Here is a 21,172-nt window from a genome sequence, read left to right on the forward strand (position 1 = left end):
GTTTGGCCTAGTTTTACGTCTTTGTTGATTGATTGATTGATTTTGTGTGTGTGTGTGTGTGTGTGTGTGTGTGTGTGTGTGTGTGTGTGTGTGTGTGTGTGTGTGTGTGTGTAGAGAGAGAAAAAGAGATAGCTCTGTCACTCAGATGCTCAGAGACTTGCGTCTATCAGCGGCTGCTGTACCTATTTTCAATCAGTCCCCTGCTGCTATTCCAGACCAGTACTGATCCAGGAAAATATCAAACATGTTTGAAAAGAGTCGGGCAACCCCCGATCGTCCTCCGAGCCACTCGGCTGGGCTCCGAGTGGATCTGTGAGACCTCACGCTAGACGACGTTCATGCCCGATTGTCGGGCCCGTTTCAGTCGGTGGCAGCCCGATTGTCGGGAGGGTAATTAAATAGCCCGATTATCGGCTAGTGTGCGGCCAGCTTAAGATTAAGCCCTGCTTCATACTGTTATTCAAAAATATTAATATTTTTGAAAATAGTAGATTCACAAGCTCACAACATGTTGCAATGCAATGAGCTTGTAGATCTGATATTTTTGTCATTTTACAAATCAGAGGCAAATACTATACTTTTTACTCCACTACAATTAACACCCTTCAAGCTGTCCTATTTGAAAATAGGTGATATACAAGCTCACTTTGTGTCACATTGCATTGTAAGCTTGTAGATCTGCTATTTTTTAAAATGTGTGAGGGAGTTAAAGAGGCTGTTCATTATCAGTATGTTTGACTTTAGTGCCTTAAAGGGATATTTACTTTCAAAAATACTTTTGGTCCTTTTATCATTTACTCAGGCTTTTGGAAACACCCGGGACAGTTTTTAAGTGAATTTAATATTTAGATTTTATCAGACACTTCAAACTCCATTTTAACCATGATAGATTCATCAAAAATACCGTTCTGGGAACTCATACTTCCCTCCGGGTACGCGAGCTGGCCGTGTTTTAATAAAAGTATATTAAAAATAAATGAAAACAATTAATGAAAAAACACAGCCAGCTCATGTATCCGGAGGGTAGTATGAATCCCCAGAAAAAAATTAACCTATCATGGTTAAAATGGAGTTTGAAGTAACATCGAGTTTGTATAGGAAGGGGACGTGTCTGATTAAATCAATACCAAATATCTAAATACTGAATCAAGCAACTTAAAGTGAGAGTAGCATAATGGCCTCTACTTTGTCCCAAATTCTCCCAATGTAATTGTTAGGTAGTTGTGAAAATATTTGCCAAAGCAACCATATAGTTATCTTGCCTGTTTTCAGAGTTGTATTCAGACGGAGGTTCCAAAAGCCCACTTTCTCAAAACTCGTCCTCCTCCACCAGCTCGGGAATGGCCGAGCAAAATCATGACGTCTGATGTTTGATCTACATCACGTGATTCTCTAAAATCCCATTGAAACTCATTGGGAACACGCCTTGGGAATTCACCGTTTGTCAGCCTTCTGATTGGTCCCTGAGACTCCCTGACTGGCCAACCAGAAAAAACCATTCACTTTTTGCTATCGGGGGTGGAGTTTGTGCAGTGGAGAATGTTGAATGCGTCTTTCAAGAACTGTCCGCACTGCGCGACACGGAGTTCGCCCGGTACGGCCGCGGGAGGTGATAGCGACGGCAAGCGATCTCGCTCATCATAACGAATAAGCTTCAACAAACTAGTTCACATGGACCTTATCAATGGTCTAAGAGTCACGATTGGGTACATATAATTTAAATGGGCAGAATTACGAAAAGCCAGCCTATTATGTGAGGAGAACGTTGCCAGCCTGTCCTCTTCCTACCCAAGATGCAATGCGCTTTCTTTTTCTATTTCTATTCTCTCTCTGATCCAGAGGATTAAACTAATTAAAACATATATTTTCGGGGGGAAATTACTGTTTTGCTATGTAATTACTGTACCTTTTTCTTCCCTTTTTATTAATATCACGTAGATGTGTTTTTTTGGTACTTTAGCTGTAATGAGGCTATGAAGGGAAAAAAAATCCCATCCACTTCCACTATAAAAGAATCTGCAATAGTGATTCTGTCCCACTGGGATTAAACAAATTAAAACATATATTTTCGGGGAAACCCCCTGTTTTGCAATGTAACTACTGTACCTTTGTCTTCCCTTTTTATTAATATCACCTAGATGTTTTTCCTTTGGTACTTTATATAGCTGTAATGAGGCTATGAAAACATAAAAAAATCCCATTCACTGCCACTATAAAAACAATCTGCCTAGGGTCAAATGTCCCATCATAGTAACAGGGCAGAATGGGGCGGGATTTGCAAACTAGTGAATTACAATATTTCTCACTCTTTCTAATAAAGTGAACTCATAACTTTCTTAATTGACTAGCAACGTGTCTGCTATACATTTGCATTTGTATATATATATATTTTTTAAGAATCCGCCGCCCGTATTTTCCGTATCCATTATATAGTGAAGCATGCGTCTATGTACTAGCCTGGGGGCCGTGTTTCTTCGCGACCCGGCTCTTCTAGCGAGGCACTGTTGACCAGCAAGCCCAGAGATCAGCACAGGGCACTGAGACAATTTCTTTTTGTTTATTTTTTTATTTATGATCGTATAAACACGCAATATGATTAAGGAGAAGAAAATCTGAAATTCGCTTGTTTTTTTTTACCCTTTGAAGCACCCATAGCATGGCTTCTAAACCAATCACAGCGAATGGGGGCGGGAGGTATAAAACTACTGGTTTCTCAACCAATCACAGTGACTGTCTGAACCTCTCTCTGACAGCACGCTGATAAACAAACATGGCACCGGGCTTTATCTGAATACCCAAATTAAACGTGTGTTTCCACAGTGGAATATTTACTTGGGGTACAGACATCCATAGGACGTGGATAGCTTTTAAATTGACCATAATTGAACTAAAGTTTTCGGGTTTGTTCAAAGAAGCTGGATGACACGTTGTGTTGTGTGCCTCCAAGGAATAGCACTTTAGGACATCTGGGCACCTCAATATAAAATTGGATATTTTCTTAAGGTTCGACATGGCTTTATTTAACTAACTGTTTGTGTTCACTATGGAGTTAGCCAGCCTTTTTCTGTGTGTGTGTGTGTGTGTGTGTGTGTGTGTGTGTGTGTGTGTGTGTGTGTGTGTGTGTGTGAGAGAGAGAGAGAGAGAGAGAGAGAGAGAGAGAGAGAGAGAGAGAGAGAGAGAGAGAGTTATAGATGCTTGCTTGCTTGTAAATATTGGTAGCTGCTGGTTGCGGATCTTTGGTCTGGTATGATGTTACACTTGTTTAATTTATCCTGTAACCAATAACCCCACGCAAATCTATGGTATTTAGAGCCGCCCACAGGGCGTATCTTCCCTTTGATCCATCCTGCCAGAGATGGGTGCTCGTCTGGAGGGTAAAATCCTGTTCCTCGGTGCTTGTGGATGATTTTATTTACTTATTTTTCCTCCTCTCTTCCTGTTTTTCCCCTGTCTCTCGATTTATGTGTGTTCTCTACATCTGGACAATGACACGATATTGGATTAACTCAACCAAAGGAAGGTAGCCTAATGTTTTCCACTTGAATTAAAGTTATAAGTTCCTTCACAAATGCGAGTGACACGTGACGTCTCTCTTCTGCTGCCCAGCCAGTGTCCATCCATATCTATATCCAAGTCCATACACATTTGACCAGCTGATGACCTAAAGCAGCTGAGTCGCTTTGATCGATAAGCGACTCTCATTCTCGCACGGTCAGTATACTGCGAGAATATACAGTAGGACCGGCAGTGCTGGAAAAGGTACTCACATATTTTACTTGAGTAAAAGTACTCTCATTCTCGTATGGACCGTACACGTCAGTCCCGAATTGGTGGAAAAACTACTCACATATTTTACTTGATTAAAAGTATTCTCATTCTCACATGGAGAGTAGGAAGCGTCGCGCATAGGTGGAAAAAGTACTTGCATATTTTACTTAAGTAAATTACTCTCATTCTCGCAGTAGGACGCTTCGCGCAGTGGCCGATCTACAAGCTCAAAACTGTGAGCTTGCAGATCGGCTATTTTTTCAAACAGTCAAGGTATAAAATAGGGCTAAAGTGGTAATGTATGTTTTATAATATTTCTAGTTACAAAAGCTTTCAAATAATTTTAATGGTGTAAAAGTACAATATTTGCCTCTGAGATGTAGTGGAGTAGAAGTAAAAGTATTGGAAATTGAAAGTATCCAAGTAAAGTAAAAAATAACTAAAAATTTACTTGAGTACAGAACTTGAGTAAATGTACTTATAGTTACTTTACAGCACTGCAGACATGTCCGGGCGTGTGGCGAGCCGCGAGCACAAACAGTCAGGCAATCAAACAGTCTGCAATGTATTCTCTGCTACTACTTGAAGTAATACACACAAACAGAACATTAAACAATTCATTCACTAATCGTTCACTCTCTCAGTGCAAACAGAGTGCAGAGAGTCCTGCAGGAACAGGCAGAGGGGAGGGGAGGGGAGGGGAGGGGAGGGGAGGGGGTGGGTGGATGGGTGGCTGGCTGGGAACGAGGCATTATCAACGCTCTGACGTCACGGGACGTCGCGGAAGAGGCGTGGTCCCGAAGTAGAGGGTGTAGGGAGAAACTGATTATAACTTAAAAAGTGCCTCTTTATTTATGTATTTATTTTACATTTATTTGGACATCCTTTAGGGTCGATTCATACTTTATTAAGGAGCTGAGTTTATTTTGGTTCGGCACTGTCCAGACCACGATATGACGTCATTCAGCGGTTCGGGAGGTGTCACTCAACTTAAACTCGGTGTGTGTGTGTGTGTGTGTGTGTGTGTGTGTGTGTGTGTGTGTGTGTGAGAGGGAGTGAGGCTGCACTCACACTGGAACGCACTGTGTTCATCAAAGTTCTGTGTTCAGTCAAAGTCTCTTCCAAAAAATAATAAATTTCCCACAATGCTTTGTGGACGTGGGCGGTTCCGCTTGAGGAGGAACCAGATATGATATTTGGCCATGTAGTTCTTTTGGAGTTGTCATCGGGTGAAGGCAGAGTACCTTTTACTCAATACATTTTGAATTCCAGGCTTTTACTTGTAACAAAGTATTTGTATGTTTCAGTATGGATACTTTTATTTAAGCAATGAATTTGAGTATTTTTTCCACCACTGTATAAAGCTTACATTTTATTATGAATAATTTTATTATTAATCAATTGCATCTGTGTAGGCATCACTGTCACTATGTATGACATGCAAAGAAATATTTGTGATATTCATTGTTATTTTCAAATGTTTTACTGCGAAACACACTTAACTTTAATTTATTTATAATATTTTTCGTTCTGAAATGGAGGTTTCATGTCACTGCAGTGCAGACAGGCTCTGCTGCTGTGGATTACAAACTACAAGTGAACACAGCTGTGTGGGATAGCATCATGGCCTTTCTATATATATATATATATATATATAAAGTGAAGCATGCGTCTATGTACTAGCCTGGGGGCCGTGTTTCTTCGCGACCCGGCTCTTCTAGCGAGGCACTGTTGACCAGCAAGCCCAGAGATCAGAGCCGGGTCTTGGCTTGTGCAATGTGTGCACGTGCACAGGGCACTGAGCCAATTTTTTATTTTTTTTTAATTTATTTATGATCGTATAAACACGCAATATGATTAAGGAGAAGAAAATCTGAAATTCCCTTGTTTTTACCCTTTGAAGCACCCATAGCATGGCTTCTAAACCAATCACAGCGAATGGGGGCGGGAGGTATAAAACTACTGGTTTCTCAACCAATCACAGTGACTGTCTGAACCTCTCTCTGACAGCACGCTGATAAACAAACATGGCACCGGGCTTTATCTGAATACCCAAATTAAACGTGTGTTTCCACAGTGGAATATTTACTTGGGGTACAGACATCCATAGGACATGGATAGCTTTTAAATTGACCATAATTGAACTAAAGTTTTCGGGTTTGTTCAAAGAAGCTGGATGACACGTTGTGTTGTGTGCCTCCAAGGAATAGCACTTTAGGACATCTGGGCACCTCAATATAAAATTGGATATTTTCTTAAGGTTCGACATGGCTTTATTTAACTAACTGTTTGTGTTCACTATGGAGTTAGCCAGCCTTTTTCTGTGTGTGTGTGTGTGTGTGTGTGTATGTGTGTGTGTGTGTGTGTGTGTGTGTGTGTGTGTGTGTGTGAGAGAGAGAGAGAGAGAGAGAGAGAGAGAGAGAGAGAGTTATAGATCCTTGCTTGCTTGTAAATATTGGTAGCTGCTGGTTGCGGATCTTTGGTCTGGTATGATGTTACACTTGTTTAATTTATCCTGTAACCAATAACCCCACGCAAATCTATGGTATTTAGAGCCGCCCACAGGGCGTATCTTCCCTTTGATCCATCCTGCCAGAGATGGGTGCTCGTCTGGAGGGTAAAATCCTGTGCTTGTGGATGATTTTATTTACTTATTTTTCCTCCTCTCTTCCTGTTTTTCCCCTGTCTCTCGATTTATGTGTGTTCTCTACATCTGGACCAATCAATGACACGATATTGGATTAACTCACCCAAAAGAAGGTAGCCTAATGTTTTCCACTTGAATTAAAGTTATAAGTTCCTTCACAAATGCGAGTGACACGTGATGTCTCTCTTCTGCTGCCCAGCCAGTGTCCATCCATATCTATATCCAAGCCCATACACATTTGACCAGCTGATGAACTAAAGCAGCTGAAGAGTCGCTTTGATCGATAAGCGACTCTCATTCTCGCACGGACAGTATACTGTGTGGTCTCTCAGACTGTCCAGACAGTATACTGTGTGGTCTCTCAGACTGTCCATGCGAGCGTGCGAGAATATTCAGTAGGACCGGTAGTGCTGGAAAAGGCACTCATATATTTTACTTGAGTTAAAGTACTCTGTTTCTCGTATGGACCGTACACGTCAGTCCCAGTGGTGAAAGTGAGCCGGAACGGCCGGAACCCCCGTTCCGTTAAAACATTCGGGGCCGGAACGGCGTTCCGTTAAGAAGAGGAGAAGCCAGCTGTCAAAATCCCATGTTAAATAGCCAGCCACAAACGCACGTCCAGGAAGAAAACAATAGCCTATACTAAAGTCAGATTAACATACAGTGTTAGGCCTACTAGTTATATTTTCTGATAAAGTGCCTCTAAATTATTCCCGTGGGTTTGTGTAGGTCAGTGTGATCCAGTCTGTTTGCGTTTCAGTGTTTGTTTGACACGGAGCGAGTGGGTGGGACGTTCGCGAACGAATCGAGTCTTTTGAACGGCTCTTTGAAATGAACGATATGATTCGGTTCACAGTAGGGAGCCGTTCCTTTCTAATGAACAGTGGTGGGAAAATTACTCAATTTCTTTAGAAATATCAATACTGCAATCAAGTAGAAGTTTGGAATGTTAATGTACTTGAGTAGTAGAAGTATCAAAATGTAGGCCTACGTCTTTTGAACGGCTCTTTGAAAGGAACGGATCCCAGAGATCCGGCTCACTTCAAAGAGCCATAAATCCCATCTCTAGGAGGACTCGTGTCTGTGCCTGCATGCGGCAATGAATGCAGAATAGACCAAAATGATTCAATTCTGCATCTGGAAATGGGAGATGTAGTGGAGTAGAATTAAAAGTATTGGAAATACTCCAGTAAAGTAGTCTAGGCTATACTTAAAACCTGTACTTAAATACAGTACTTTAGTAAATGTAGGTCTACTTAGTTACTTTAGATAACTGGTCTATGGAACAATGAACAATATGAAGAGGCTTATTATAGAAGGGCAGCAGGTGGGCCTCCCAAAATGCAGTTTTCTATGCATTTCAGGGGTTTTGGGGGATTAGAGCCTTCCAAAATTTTTTCGGCTTTATTTCGGCAATTTATAACAGTTCCGGCAAGAATTTCAAACCACTTTCACCACTGGTGTGATCCAGTCTGTTTGCGTTTCAGTGTTTGTTTGACACGGAGCGAGTGGGTGGGACGTTCGCGAACGAATCGAGTCTTTTGAACGGCTCTTTGAAATGAACGATATGATTCGGTTCACAGTAGGGAGCCGTTCCTTTCTAATGAACAGTGGTGGGAAAATTACTCAATTTCTTTAGAAATATCAATACTGCAATCAAGTAGAAGTTTGGAATGTTAATGTACTTGAGTAGTAGAAGTATCAAAATGTAGGCCTACGTCTTTTGAACGGCTCTTTGAAAGGAACGGATCCCAGAGATCCGGCTCACTTCAAAGAGCCATAAATCCCATCTCTAGGAGGACTCGTGTCTGTGCCTGCATGCGGCAATGAATGCAGAATAGACCAAAATGATTCAATTCTGCATCTGGAAATGGGAGATGTAGTGGAGTAGAATTAAAAGTATTGGAAATACTCCAGTAAAGTAGTCTAGGCTATACTTAAAACCTGTACTTAAATACAGTACTTTAGTAAATGTAGGTCTACTTAGTTACTTTAGATAACTGGTCTATGGAACAATGAACAATATGAAGAGGCTTATTATAGAAGGGCAGCAGGTGGGCCTCCCAAAATGCAGTTTTCTATGCATTTCAGGGGTTTTGGGGGATTAGAGCCTTCCAAATTTTTTTCGGCTTTATTTCGGCAATTTATGACAGTTCCGGCAAGAATTTCAAACCACTTTCACCACTGGTGTGATCCAGTCTGTTTGCGTTTCAGTGTTTGTTTGACACGGAGCGAGTGGGTGGGACGTTCGCGAACGAATCGAGTCTTTTGAACGGCTCTTTGAAATGAACGATATGATTCGGTTCACAGTAGGGAGTACAGTAGGCAAGAATTTCAAACCACTTTCACCACTGGTCAGTCCCGAATTGGTGGAAAAACTACTCACATATTTTACTTGATTAAAAGTATTCTCATTCTCACATGGAGAGTAGGAAGCGTCGCGCATAGGTGGAAAAAGTATTTTACTTAAGTAAATTACTCTCATTCTCGCAGTAGGACGCGTCGCGCAGTGGCCGATCTACAAGCTCAAAACTGTGAGCTTGCAGATCGGCTATTTTTTCAAACAGTCAAGGTATAAAATAGGGCTAAAGTGGTTAATGTATGTTTTATAATATTTCTAGTTACAAAAGCTTTCAAATAATTTTAATGGTGTAAAAGTACAATATTTGCCTCTGAGATGTAGTGGAGTAGAAGTAAAAGTATTGGAAATTGGAAGTATCCAAGTAAAGTAAAAAATACCTAAAAGTTTTACTTGAGTACAGTACTTGAGTAAATGTACTTATAGTTATTTTACAGCACTGCAGACATGTCCGGGCGTGTGGCGAGCCGCGAGCACAAACAGTCAGGCAATCAAACAGTCTGCAATGTATTCTCTACTACTACTTGAAGTAATACACACAAACAGAACATTAAACAATTCATTCACTAATCGTTCACTCTCTCAGTGCAAACAGAGTGCAGAGAGTCCTGCAGGAACAGGCAGAGGGGAGAGGAGGGGAGGACGGTGAGGGGGTGGGTGGATGGGTGGCTGGCTGGGAACGAGGCATTATCAACGCTCTGGCGTCACGGGACGTCGCGGAAGAGGCGTGGTCCCGAAGTAGAGGGTGTAGGGAGAAACTGATTATAACTTAAAAAGTGCCTCTTTATTTATGCATTTATTTTACATTTATTTGGACATCCTTTAGGGTCGATTCATACTTTAATAAGGTACTGAGTTTATTTTGGTTCGGCACTGTCCAGACCACGATATGACGTCATTCAGCGGTTCGGGAGGTGTGTGTGTGTGTGTGTGTGTGTGTGTGTGTGTGTGTGTGTGTGTGTGTGTGTGTGTGTGTGTGCGTGCGTGCGTGCGTGCGTGCGTGCGTGCGTGCGTGCGTGCGTGCGTGTGTGTGTGTGAGAGAGACCCCGTCTGGAGCTGCTGCTCACTGGACCTCCAGTCATTCAGCGTGCAGCCACGAGGGCCAGTCAGATATTCATCTCCGCCCTGCAGAGCTCATTTATCGGCCACAAATGTTTTCATCCCAAGGAAATCTAATATTTACAAGCAACTTCGGCGCTAGCTGTTAACAGTTTTACTGCCAGATGTTATTATTTATTTATTGGGTCTGGTGCCAGCAAAAGCACCTTACCTTTGCGACGTTATAGACAAAGATGTATTAATTTTTTTTGTATTATTATTATTTTCTTTTCTCATTAAATAGATGTACTTTGGCTATACTGGCAGTAGAGGGCAGCCTCATGCAAGAATTAATGTGAAATGGCCGCGGTCGGCTCCCATCCGTCCAGGCCACTAAATCGCTACAGATCAATAGACCCAGAGAAAATAACAAGGAAGTGTTTTGTTACTCCATTGATGCTAACGTCCAGTGGGTTTTTGAGAGCACAATTACGGGAGATGAGTTAACGGTACACACCCGCACGACCCCTCATCAGTTTACAGACATCAAAACAAGGTACAAAAGAACGAGACAAAGAACGTACTATTGGTGGCGCGCCGCCGTGAAAAATGGGGCGAACGGGAACGTCCAAAGCGGTAAAAGAGTTAAGAGAGTATGAATGAACTCTCCCTGTCCCTGAACCTAAATAATTTCGGTTTGGGAAGCCCTCCCGAACCGAAATAAACTCGGCTCCTTATTATAGTATGAATCGATCCTAAGGGGTCTTTGAGAAATAGGCATCATTATTCAGATAAGGAAATGTCCCTGCTATCCCTCCTTTAAAAAAACTGTCTGGGGTATTCCCAAAAGCTTGATTAGATGATAAAATGACCACAGGTTTTTTTTTGGATAGTGAAATATCCCTATATGCCATATTTTGATGTAGTACTCAATACTTTTACTTAACTTACTTACTAACGTATCAAACACAAACAGATGCACGTGCGCACAAACACACACACGCGCAAACACACATGCGCACACACACAGGCATGTTGTAGCAGATCTACACGGTTGAGAGCTTGAGAGCTTGTAGATCAGATCTTTGGGAAAAGCCAAAGTATCAAATAGGGATTAATGTTTGTTTTGTAATAATAAATCTGCAAGCTGATTAATAATTGTAGTGGAGTAAAAAGTACAAAATGGGCCACGGAAGGCCGAATCACAACTCCAGAATGGATGTTTGAAGTGTTACAACCTTACCCGTTTACAGGGGCTCTTGGGAATGAAAACACTTTACACTCATAGTGATTATCATCTTCATTCACAGAAGGATGTGAATGAGTGAATGCCACATGCTGCTATTACTAACTGTTCCTAACAATAGCTGGATGCGTGATACTTTGATATAATGGATGAAACAGAATTCACACTTACACTTCTTCAGCAGCCTGCACTCGCCACCATGGTCAACACTGGGGGTGGAGGAGACACAACATAAGGTCTACTTATTCCATTCAATAATAGATACAATTAAACAATATTCTACAGCATCACCATATGATTTTCATTCAGAGGATAACACTTCCTCGGACCTGGTTGCAGCATGCACTCTCCATCATGGTCAACAATGGGGTGGAGGAGATACAACGTAATGTCTACTTATTCCATTCAATAATAGATACAATTACCAGAAAACAATACTCTATTGCATCACCATATGATTGTGACCGTCAGGTTGCAGTTACTATGAAAACGTCCAGCTCTTCCACATTTGTGGCTCTTAGTTTAACCCAGTGGTTCTCAACCTGTCGGTCCAGACCCCCAGGGGGGTCCGTAAGTTATTTTGGGGGTTCCCAGGTGATTATCTTAATGTGCAACATTGTTTTCTCTCTCAACAGTAAACAAACCATTCATAAAGCCACTATCCCACTGCGGCCGATAATGATACCGATAACGGCATGTCGGCGTTCACAACAATTATGCACCGTTATCGTTGTGTTCCACTCTCATCCACTCCAATGTAGAAATATTGTTTTACCGTTATTGTTATCGTATCGGGCCACAGTGGGAAAGGACCTTAGAGTTTAAGTCTATAGAGGGTATCTGCACATTTATAAAGTGACAATTTAGTTCTGATATTTTCACAATAGAACATTTTATACAAAATGTAATGCCTCAATTCTTAGTGCTTGTCAGGGTGGGTGGACCCCAGTTGAAATATGATTATTTGAGGGGTCGCAGCCTGAAAAGGTTGAGAACCACTGGTTTAACTGAACTGTGCGTGCGTGTGTGTGTGTGCATGCGTGCGTGCGTGCGTGTGTGTGTGTGTGTGTGTGTGTGTTGGGGGATATTGTTGCACAACCTCACTCACAGTCACTTCTCGACCTCTAAACCAACTAGAACACATTTACATTTAGAGTGCCAGAAGTTCTGTCCATACCTCAGAGTCTCCAGTCGTAGAGCAGAGAGGAGCTTCACTCCGTCTCCTGGATGGTTGTAGTCCAAGTCCAGTAATTTGAGATGGGAGTTTGATCTCAGAGCTGTGGCCAGATAAGAACAGCCTTCCTTTGAGACTACACAGCCGGACAACCTACACGCACACGTACATGCACACGCACACACACACACACACACACACACACACACACACACACACACACACACACACACACACACACACACACACACACAGGTTATTGTGGGCTCGCCTATAAGGCGAGCACACTTTAGATATTTGTGGGCTCGCCTATAAGGCGAGCACACTTTAGATATTGTCATTATTTCTATACTATACTATACTAGTCATATCAAGTTCTCCTCAAAACTTCGGTTCCTTTCTACTCCTACATACTTAGTGAGAAAATGAAAATAAAAACATCAATGTGTTCAGTTTACAGTGGCGAAGTGTGCTATTATTTTCTATAGCAATCGGCCAAATGGTGGCGCTGTAGGAAGCCTTCGAAAGTGCAAACTTTGAACAGGTATAGCTCATGCTGTGTTTGAGGTACAGGCATGAAACCTGTATACACGTATGCGTCTCCTCATGCCGAACAACTTTTACCCTCTAACTTTTGACCTCTGACCTTTAGGTCTCCCACAATTCGGAATTATATGAAAAACAGTAAAAATCTATCTCCTCCTGGGTTTTTTTCGATACGCGCACAAAACTTTTTTCACATGAACTTTGGACCAATACGGTCAAACTAATCTCGGCGGATTTCTTTTAAAGTGAAATATAATTTTTTAATAATTCTATCAATATTGCGGTTTTATGCAAATTATTCTTCGGCCTCTAAATCATACATGCAAAGTTACACGTTCATGGCATTTGGCAAAGATGTGGAGGGTTAGTCAAAGTATCACTGAAACCAATTTTATTCCAATCGGCCAAAGGGGGGCGCTATACGAAGCGTTTGAAAATTCAAACTTCAAACGGGCATAAGTCATGACTCGTTTCGTTTGAAGACATGCAACTTGTTAAACGCGTGCTTTGACTCAAGCGGAAGACATCTGTGTCGTTGTTAAGTAAGCTCCGCCCTTCAATTTTCCGCCATTTTGAGCAGTTTGTAAAACGCGTAAACCCGCTTTTATTCTGGAATGTTCGCGTCACGTGCACAAAACTTTTTTTACGTGAACTTTGGACCGATGTCTAAAGATCTGTCAGATCGGATTTCTTTAACATTGAAACATGCTTTTTTAAATAATTCAAACAATATTGCATTTTTATGCAAATTATTCTTCTGCCTCTAAAACATACATGCAAAGTCACATTTTCATGACAAAATAGTGCAGAGGGTTAGTTCAAATATCACTGAAACCAATCTTACCCCAAATGGCCAAAGGGGGGCGCTATATAATTTTGAGCAGTTTGTAAAACGCTTAAACCCGTTTTTATTCTAGGATTTTTTTTGCAATTTGCATGAAACATTCTACACGCAATCTAAGGACCTTTATCTAACATGCCTATGAAGTGCACACAAAAAAAATATAAAATAATAATAATAAATATAGCTGCAAGCAGCGATAAAGTGTCCAAAGCCAAAAACACCTCAAATCATGAACACAGCCTGGGATGTGCGTGAAATCTTGCAAGCACATTCCCAATAGGTCAAGGAACAGATACCAACTTTCTCACATTGGCCTGTTATAGCGCCACCAGCGGGTCAACTTTTGCACAACACATTTTTGGAACAAAATGGACCAATCTTTGACGTCAGTAACGTCAAAGAGAGCACTGCCTGCGATCTTGACATTTTGTGCTTTTATAGCCATTGTTTTCCGGCTTGAAGCGAGCCCACAATTGTTTCGAAGGAACAATATTTTTCTAGTGACAATATCTAACCGGCATATCAAGTTCTCCTCAAAACTTCGGTTCCTTTCTACTCCTACATACTTAGACAGAAAATGAAAATAAAAACATCAATGTGTTCAGCTTACAGTGGCGAAGTGTGCTATTATTTTTTACAGCAATCGGCCAAATGGTGGCGCTGTAGGAAGCCTTCGAAAGTGCGAACTTTGAACAGGTATAGCTCATGCTCTGATATACGTACAGCCATGAAACCTGTATACACGTATGCGTCTCCTCATGCCGAACAACTTTTACGCTCTGACTTTTGACCTTTGACCTTTAGATCTCCCACAATTTGGAATTATATGAAAAACAGTAAAAATCTATCTCCTCCTGGGATTTTCGCGTTACGCTCACAAAACCTTTTTCACATGAACTTTGGACCAATACGGTCAAACTAGTCTCGGCGGATTTCTTTTAAAGTGAAATATATTTTTTTAATAATTCAATCCATATTGCGGTTTTATGCAAATTATTCTTCGGCCTCTAAATCAAACATGCAAAGTTACACATTCATGGCATTTGGCAAAGATGTAGAGGGTTAGTCAAAGTATCACTGAAACCAATTTTATTCCAATCGGCCAAAGGGGGGCGCTATACAAAGCGTTTGAAAATTCAAACTTTAAACGGGTATAAGTCATGCCTCGTTTCGTTTGAAGACATGCAACTTGCTTACACGCGTGCTTTGACTCAAGCAGAAGACATCTGTGTCTTTTTTAAGTAAGCTCCGCCCTTAGATTTTCCGCCATATTGAGCAGTTTGTAAAACGCTTAAACCCGCTTTTAATCTGGAATTTTCGCGTCACGTCCACAAAACCTTTTTTTACATGAACTTTGGACCAATATCTAAAGATCTGTCAGATCGGATTTAAAAGAAAAATTGAAACATGCTTTTTTAATAATTCAATGAATATTGCAGTTTTATGCAAATTATTCTTCTGCCTCTAAATCATACATGCAAAGTAACATGTTCATGGCATTTGGCAAAGATGTAGAGTGTTAGTCCAAATATCACTAAAACCAATCTTACTCCAATTGGCCAAAGGGGGGCGCTATATCATTTTGAGCAGTTTGTGAAACGCTTAAACCTGTTAGGATTTTTTTTGCAATTTGCATGAAACATCCTACACACAATCTAAGGACCTTTATCTAATAAGCCTATGAAGTGCACACACACAAATAATAATAATAATAATAATAAATATAGCTGCAAGCAGCGATAAAGTGGCCAAAGCCAAAAACACAGCCTGCAATGTGCGTGAAATCTTGCAAGCACATTCCCAATAGGTCAAGGAACAGATACCACCCTTCTTACATTGTCCTGTTATAGTGCCACCAGCAGGTCAACTTTTGCACAACACATTTTTGGAACAAAATGGACCAATCTTTGATGTCAGTAACGTCAAAGAGAGCACTGCCTGCGATCTTGACATTTTGTACATTTATAGCCATTGTTTTCTGGCTTGAAGCGAGCCCACAATTGTTTCGAAGGAACAATATTTTTCTAGTTGTGGGCTCGCCAGTACCTGGCGAGCACACTTTAGATATTGTCATTATTTATTTATTTATAAGTAGACGGGATTTTCGGTTCCTTTCTACTCCTACATACTTAGTGAGAAAATGAAAATAAAAATATCAATGTGTTCAGCTTACAGTGGGGAAGTGTGCTATTACTTTTTACAGCAATCGGCCAAATGGTGGCGCTGTAGGAAGCCTTCGAAAGTACGATCTTTGAACAGGTATAGCTCATGCTGTGTTATACATACAGCCATGAAACCTGTATACACGTATGCGTCTCCTCATGCCGAACAACTTTTACCCTCTGACTTTTGACCTCTGACCTTTAGGTCTCCCACAATTTTGAATTATATGAAATACAGTAAAAATCTATCTCCTCCTGGGATTTTTGAGTTAAGCGCACAAAACTTTTTTCACATGGACTTTGGACCAATACCTATACAGTCTATGTGGTGAGAAGTTTGTACGTTAAACCATTAATTTTTAATAATTCAATTCATATTGCGGTTTTATGCAAATTATTATTCTGCCTCTAAATCAAACATGCAAAGTGTTACTTTCATGGCATTTGGCAAACATGTAGAGGGTTAGTCCAAATATCCCTGAAACCAATCTTATTCCAATTGGCCAAAGGGGGGCGCTATACGAAGCGTTTGAAAATTCAAACTTCAAACGGACATAAGTCTTGACTCGTTTCGTTTGAAGACATGCAACTTGTTACACGCGTGCTTTGACTCAAGCGGAAGACATCTGTGTCGTTGTTAAGTAAGCTCCGCCCTTTAATTTTCCGCCATTTTGAGCAGTTTGTAAAACGCGTAAACCCGCTTTTATTCTGGAATTTTCGCGTCACGTGCACAAAACTTTTTTTACGTGAACTTTGGACCGATATCTAAAGATCTGTCAGATCGGATTTCTTTAACATTGAAACATGCTTTTTTAAATAATTCAAACAATATTGCATTTTTATGCAAATTATTCTTCTGCCTCTAAAACATACATGCAAAGTCAGATTTTCATGACAAAATAGTGTAGAGGGTTAGTTCAAATATCACTGAAACCAATCTTACCCCAAATGGCCAAAGGGGGGCGCTATATAATTTTGAGCAGTTTGTAAAACGCTTAAACCCGTTTTTATTCTAGGATTTTTTTTGCAATTTGCATGAAACATTCTACACGCAATCTAAGGACCTTTATCTAACATGCCTATGAAGTGCACACAAAAAAATTATAAAATAATAATAATAAATATAGCTGCAAGCAGCGATAAAGTGTCCAAAGCCAAAAACACCTCAAATCATGAACACAGCCTGGGATGTGCGTGAAATCTTGCAAGCACATTCCCAATAGGTCAAGGAACAGATACCAACCTTCTCACATTGGCCTGTTATAGCGCCACCAGCGGGTCAACCTTTGCACAACACATTTTTGGAACAAAATGGACCAATCTTTGACGTCAGTAACGTCAAAGAGAGCAATGCCTGCGATCTTGACATTTTGTGCTTTTATAGCCATTGTTTTCTGGCTTGAAGCGAGCCCACAATTGTTTCGAAGGAACAATATTTTTCTAGTGTCATTATTTATTTGTTTATCTATCAGTCATACAGTAGACGGGAACTTCGGTTCCTTTCTACTCCTACATACTTAGTGAGAAAATGAAAATAAAAACATCAATGTGTTCAGTTTACAGTGGCGAAGTGTGCTATTATTTTTTATAGCAATCGGCCAAATGGTGGCGCTGTAGGAAGCCTTCGAAAGTGCGATCTTTGAACAGGTATAGCTCATGCTGTGTTATACATACAGCCATGAAACCTGTATACACTTATGCGTCTCCTCATGCCGAACAACTTTTACCCTCTAACTTTTGACCTCTGACCTTTAGGTCTCCCACAATTCGGAATTATATGAAAAACAGTAAAAATCTATCTCCTCCTGGGATTTTCGCGTCAAGTGCACAAAACTTTTTTCACATGAACTTTGAACCTATATCTACACAGGCTATGTGGTGAGAAGTTTGTACGTTAAATAATGATTTTTTAATAATTCAATATATATTGCGGTTTTATGCAAATTATTCTTCGGCCTCTAAATCATACATGCAAAGTTACACGTTCATGGCATTTGGCAAAGATGTGGAGGGTTAGTCAAAGTATCACTGAAACCAATTTTATTCCAATCGGCCAAAGGGGGGCGCTATACGAAGCGTCTGAAAATTCAAACTTCAAACGGGCATAAGTCATGACTCGTTTCGTTTGAAGACATGCAACTTGTTACACGCGTGCTTTGACTCAAGCGGAAGACATCTGTGTCGTTGTTAAGTAAGCTCCGCCCTTTGATTTTCCGCCATTTTGAGCAGTTTGTAAAACGCGTAAACCCGCTTTTATTCTGGAATTTTCACGTCACGTGCACAAAACTTTTTTTACGTGAACTTTGGACCGATATCTAAAGATCTGTCAGATCGGATTTCTTTAACATTGAAACATGCTTTTTTAAATAATTCAAACAATATTGCATTTTTATGCAAATTATTCTTCTGCCTCTAAAACATACATGCAAAGTCACATTTTCATGACAAAATAGTGTAGAGGGTTAGTTCAAATATCACTGAAACCAATCTTACCCCAAATGGCCAAAGGGGGGCGCTATATAATTTTGAGCAGTTTGTAAAACGCTTAAACCCGTTTTTATTCTAGGATTTTTTTTGCAATTTGCATGAAACATTCTACACGCAATCTAAGGACCTTTATCTAACATGCCTATGAAGTGCACACAAAAAAATTATAAAATAATAATAATAAATATAGCTGCAAGCAGCGATAAAGTGTCCAAAGCCAAAAACACCTCAAATCATGAACACAGCCTGGGATGTGCGTGAAATCTTGCAAGCACATTCCCAATAGGTCAAGGAACAGATACCAACCTTCTCATATTGGCCTGTTATAGCGCCACCAGCGGGTCAACTTTTGCATAACACATTTTTGGAACAAAATGGACCAATCTTTGACGTCAGTAACGTCAAAGAGAGCACTGCCTGCGATCTTGACATTTTGTGCTTTTATAGCCATTGTTTTCTGACTTGAAGCGAGCCCACAATTGTTTCGAAGGAACAATATTTTTCTAGTTTCTATACTAGGCAGTCAGTGCAAGTATCAAAAAACTTCGGTTCCTTTCTACTCCTACATACTTAGTGAGAAAATGAAAATAAAAACATCAATGTGTTCAGTTTACAGTGGCGAAGTGTGCTATTATTTATTATAGCAATCGGCCAAATGGTGGCGCTGTAGGAAGCCTTCGAAAGTGCGATCTTTGAACAGGTATAGCTCATGCTGTGTTATACATACAGCCATGAAACCTGTATACACTTATGCGTCTCCTCATGCCGAACAACTTTTACCCTCTAACTTTTGACCTCTGACCTTTAGGTCTCCCACAATTCGGAATTATATGAAAAACAGTAAAAATCTATCTCCTCCTGGGATTTTCGCGTCAAGTGCACAAAACTTTTTTCACATGAACTTTGAACCTATATCTACACAGGCTATGTGGTGAGAAGTTTGTACGTTAAATAATGATTTTTTAATAATTCAATATATATTGCGGTTTTATGCAAATTATTCTTCGGCCTCTAAATCATACATGCAAAGTTACACGTTCATGGCATTTGGCAAAGATGTGGAGGGTTAGTCAAAGTATCACTGAAACCAATTTTATTCCAATCGGCCAAAGGGGGGCGCTATACGAAGCGTCTGAAAATTCAAACTTCAAACGGGCATAAGTCATGACTCGTTTCGTTTGAATACATGCAACTTGTTACACGCGTGCTTTGACTCAAGCGGAAGACATCTGTGTCGTTGTTAAGTAAGCTCCGCCCTTTGATTTTCCGCCATTTTGAGCAGTTTGTAAAACGCGTAAACCCGCTTTTATTCTGGAATTTTCACGTCACGTGCACAAAACTTTTTTTACGTGAACTTTGGACCGATATCTAAAGATCTGTCAGATCGGATTTCTTTAACATTGAAACATGCTTTTTTAAATAATTCAAACAATATTGCATTTTTATGCAAATTATTCTTCTGCCTCTAAAACATACATGCAAAGTCACATTTTCATGACAAAATAGTGTAGAGGGTTAGTTCAAATATCACTGAAACCAATCTTACCCCAAATGGCCAAAGGGGGGCGCTATATAATTTTGAGCAGTTTGTAAAACGCTTAAACCCGTTTTTATTCTAGGATTTTTTTTGCAATTTGCATGAAACATTCTACACGCAATCTAAGGACCTTTATCTAACATGCCTATGAAGTGCACACAAAAAAATTATAAAATAATAATAATAAATATAGCTGCAAGCAGCGATAAAGTGTCCAAAGCCAAAAACACCTCAAATCATGAACACAGCCTGGGATGTGCGTGAAATCTTGCAAGCACATTCCCAATAGGTCAAGGAACAGATACCAACCTTCTCATATTGGCCTGTTATAGCGCCACCAGCAGGTCAACTTTTGCATAACACATTTTTGGAACAAAATGGACCAATCTTTGACGTCAGTAACGTCAAAGAGAGCACTGCCTGCAATCTTGACATTTTGTGCTTTTATAGCCATTGTTTTCTGGCTTGAAGCGAGCCCACAATTGTTTCGAAGGAACAATATTTTTCTAGTTTCTATACTAGGCAGTCAGTGCAAGTATCAAAAAACTTCGGTTCCTTTCTACTCCTACATACTTAGTGAGAAAATGAAAATAAAAACATCAATGTGTTCAGTTTACAGTGGCGAAGTGTGCTATTATTTATTATAGCAATCGGCCAAATGGTGGCGCTGTAGGAAGCCTTCGAAAGTGCGATCTTTGAACAGGTATAGCTCATGCTGTGTTATACATACAGCCATGAAACCTGTATACACTTATGCGTCTCCTCATGCCGAACAACTTTTACCCTCTAACTTTTGACCTCTGACCTTTAGGTCTCCCACAATTCGGAATTATATGAAAAACAGTAAAAATCTATCTCCTCCTGGGATTTTCGCGTCAAGTGCACAAAACTTTTTTCACATGAACTTTGAACCTATATCTACACAGGCTATGTGGTGAGAAGTTTGTACGTTAAATAATGATTTTTTAATAATTCAATATATATTGCGGTTTTATGCAAATTATTCTTCGGCCTCTAAATCATACATGCAAAGTTACACGTTCATGGCATTTGGCAAAGATGTGGAGGGTTAGTCAAAGTATCACTGAAACCAATTTTATTCCAATCGGCCAAAGGGGGGGCGCTATACGAAGCGTCTGAAAATTCAAACTTCAAACGGGCATAAGTCATGACTCGTTTCGTTTGAAGACATGCAACTTGTTACACGCGTGCTTTGACTCAAGCGGAAGACATCTGTGTCGTTGTTAAGTAAGCTCCGCCCTTCGATTTTCCGCCATTTTGAGCAGTTTGTAAAACGCGTAAACCCGCTTTTATTCTGGAATTTTCGCGTCACGTGCACAAAACTTTTTTTACGTGAACTTTGG

The 21,172-nt window shown here is 40.4% G+C and overlaps 1 protein-coding gene across 1 annotated transcript in view; it reads right to left on the reverse strand.

The window, feature by feature from the left end:
• The window catches only part of LOC308280336 (NLR family CARD domain-containing protein 3-like), a gene marked incomplete at both ends in the record, with an annotated part of 48,709 nt that overhangs the window by 8,623 nt on the left and 18,914 nt on the right, over window positions 1-21,172 (reverse strand). Inside the window, 2 exons of the mRNA XM_080720598.1 lie at window positions 11,230-11,267; window positions 12,236-12,385. Coding sequence (XP_080576724.1) covers window positions 11,230-11,267; window positions 12,236-12,385 — 188 coding nt within the window. The remainder of the gene's footprint in view (window positions 1-11,229; window positions 11,268-12,235; window positions 12,386-21,172) is intronic.

Source organism: Nannobrachium achirus, assembly GCF_963921795.1.
Source record: "Nannobrachium achirus genome assembly, chromosome: 24".
In the NCBI taxonomy this organism is placed as follows: Eukaryota; Metazoa; Chordata; class Actinopteri; order Myctophiformes; family Myctophidae; genus Nannobrachium; species Nannobrachium achirus.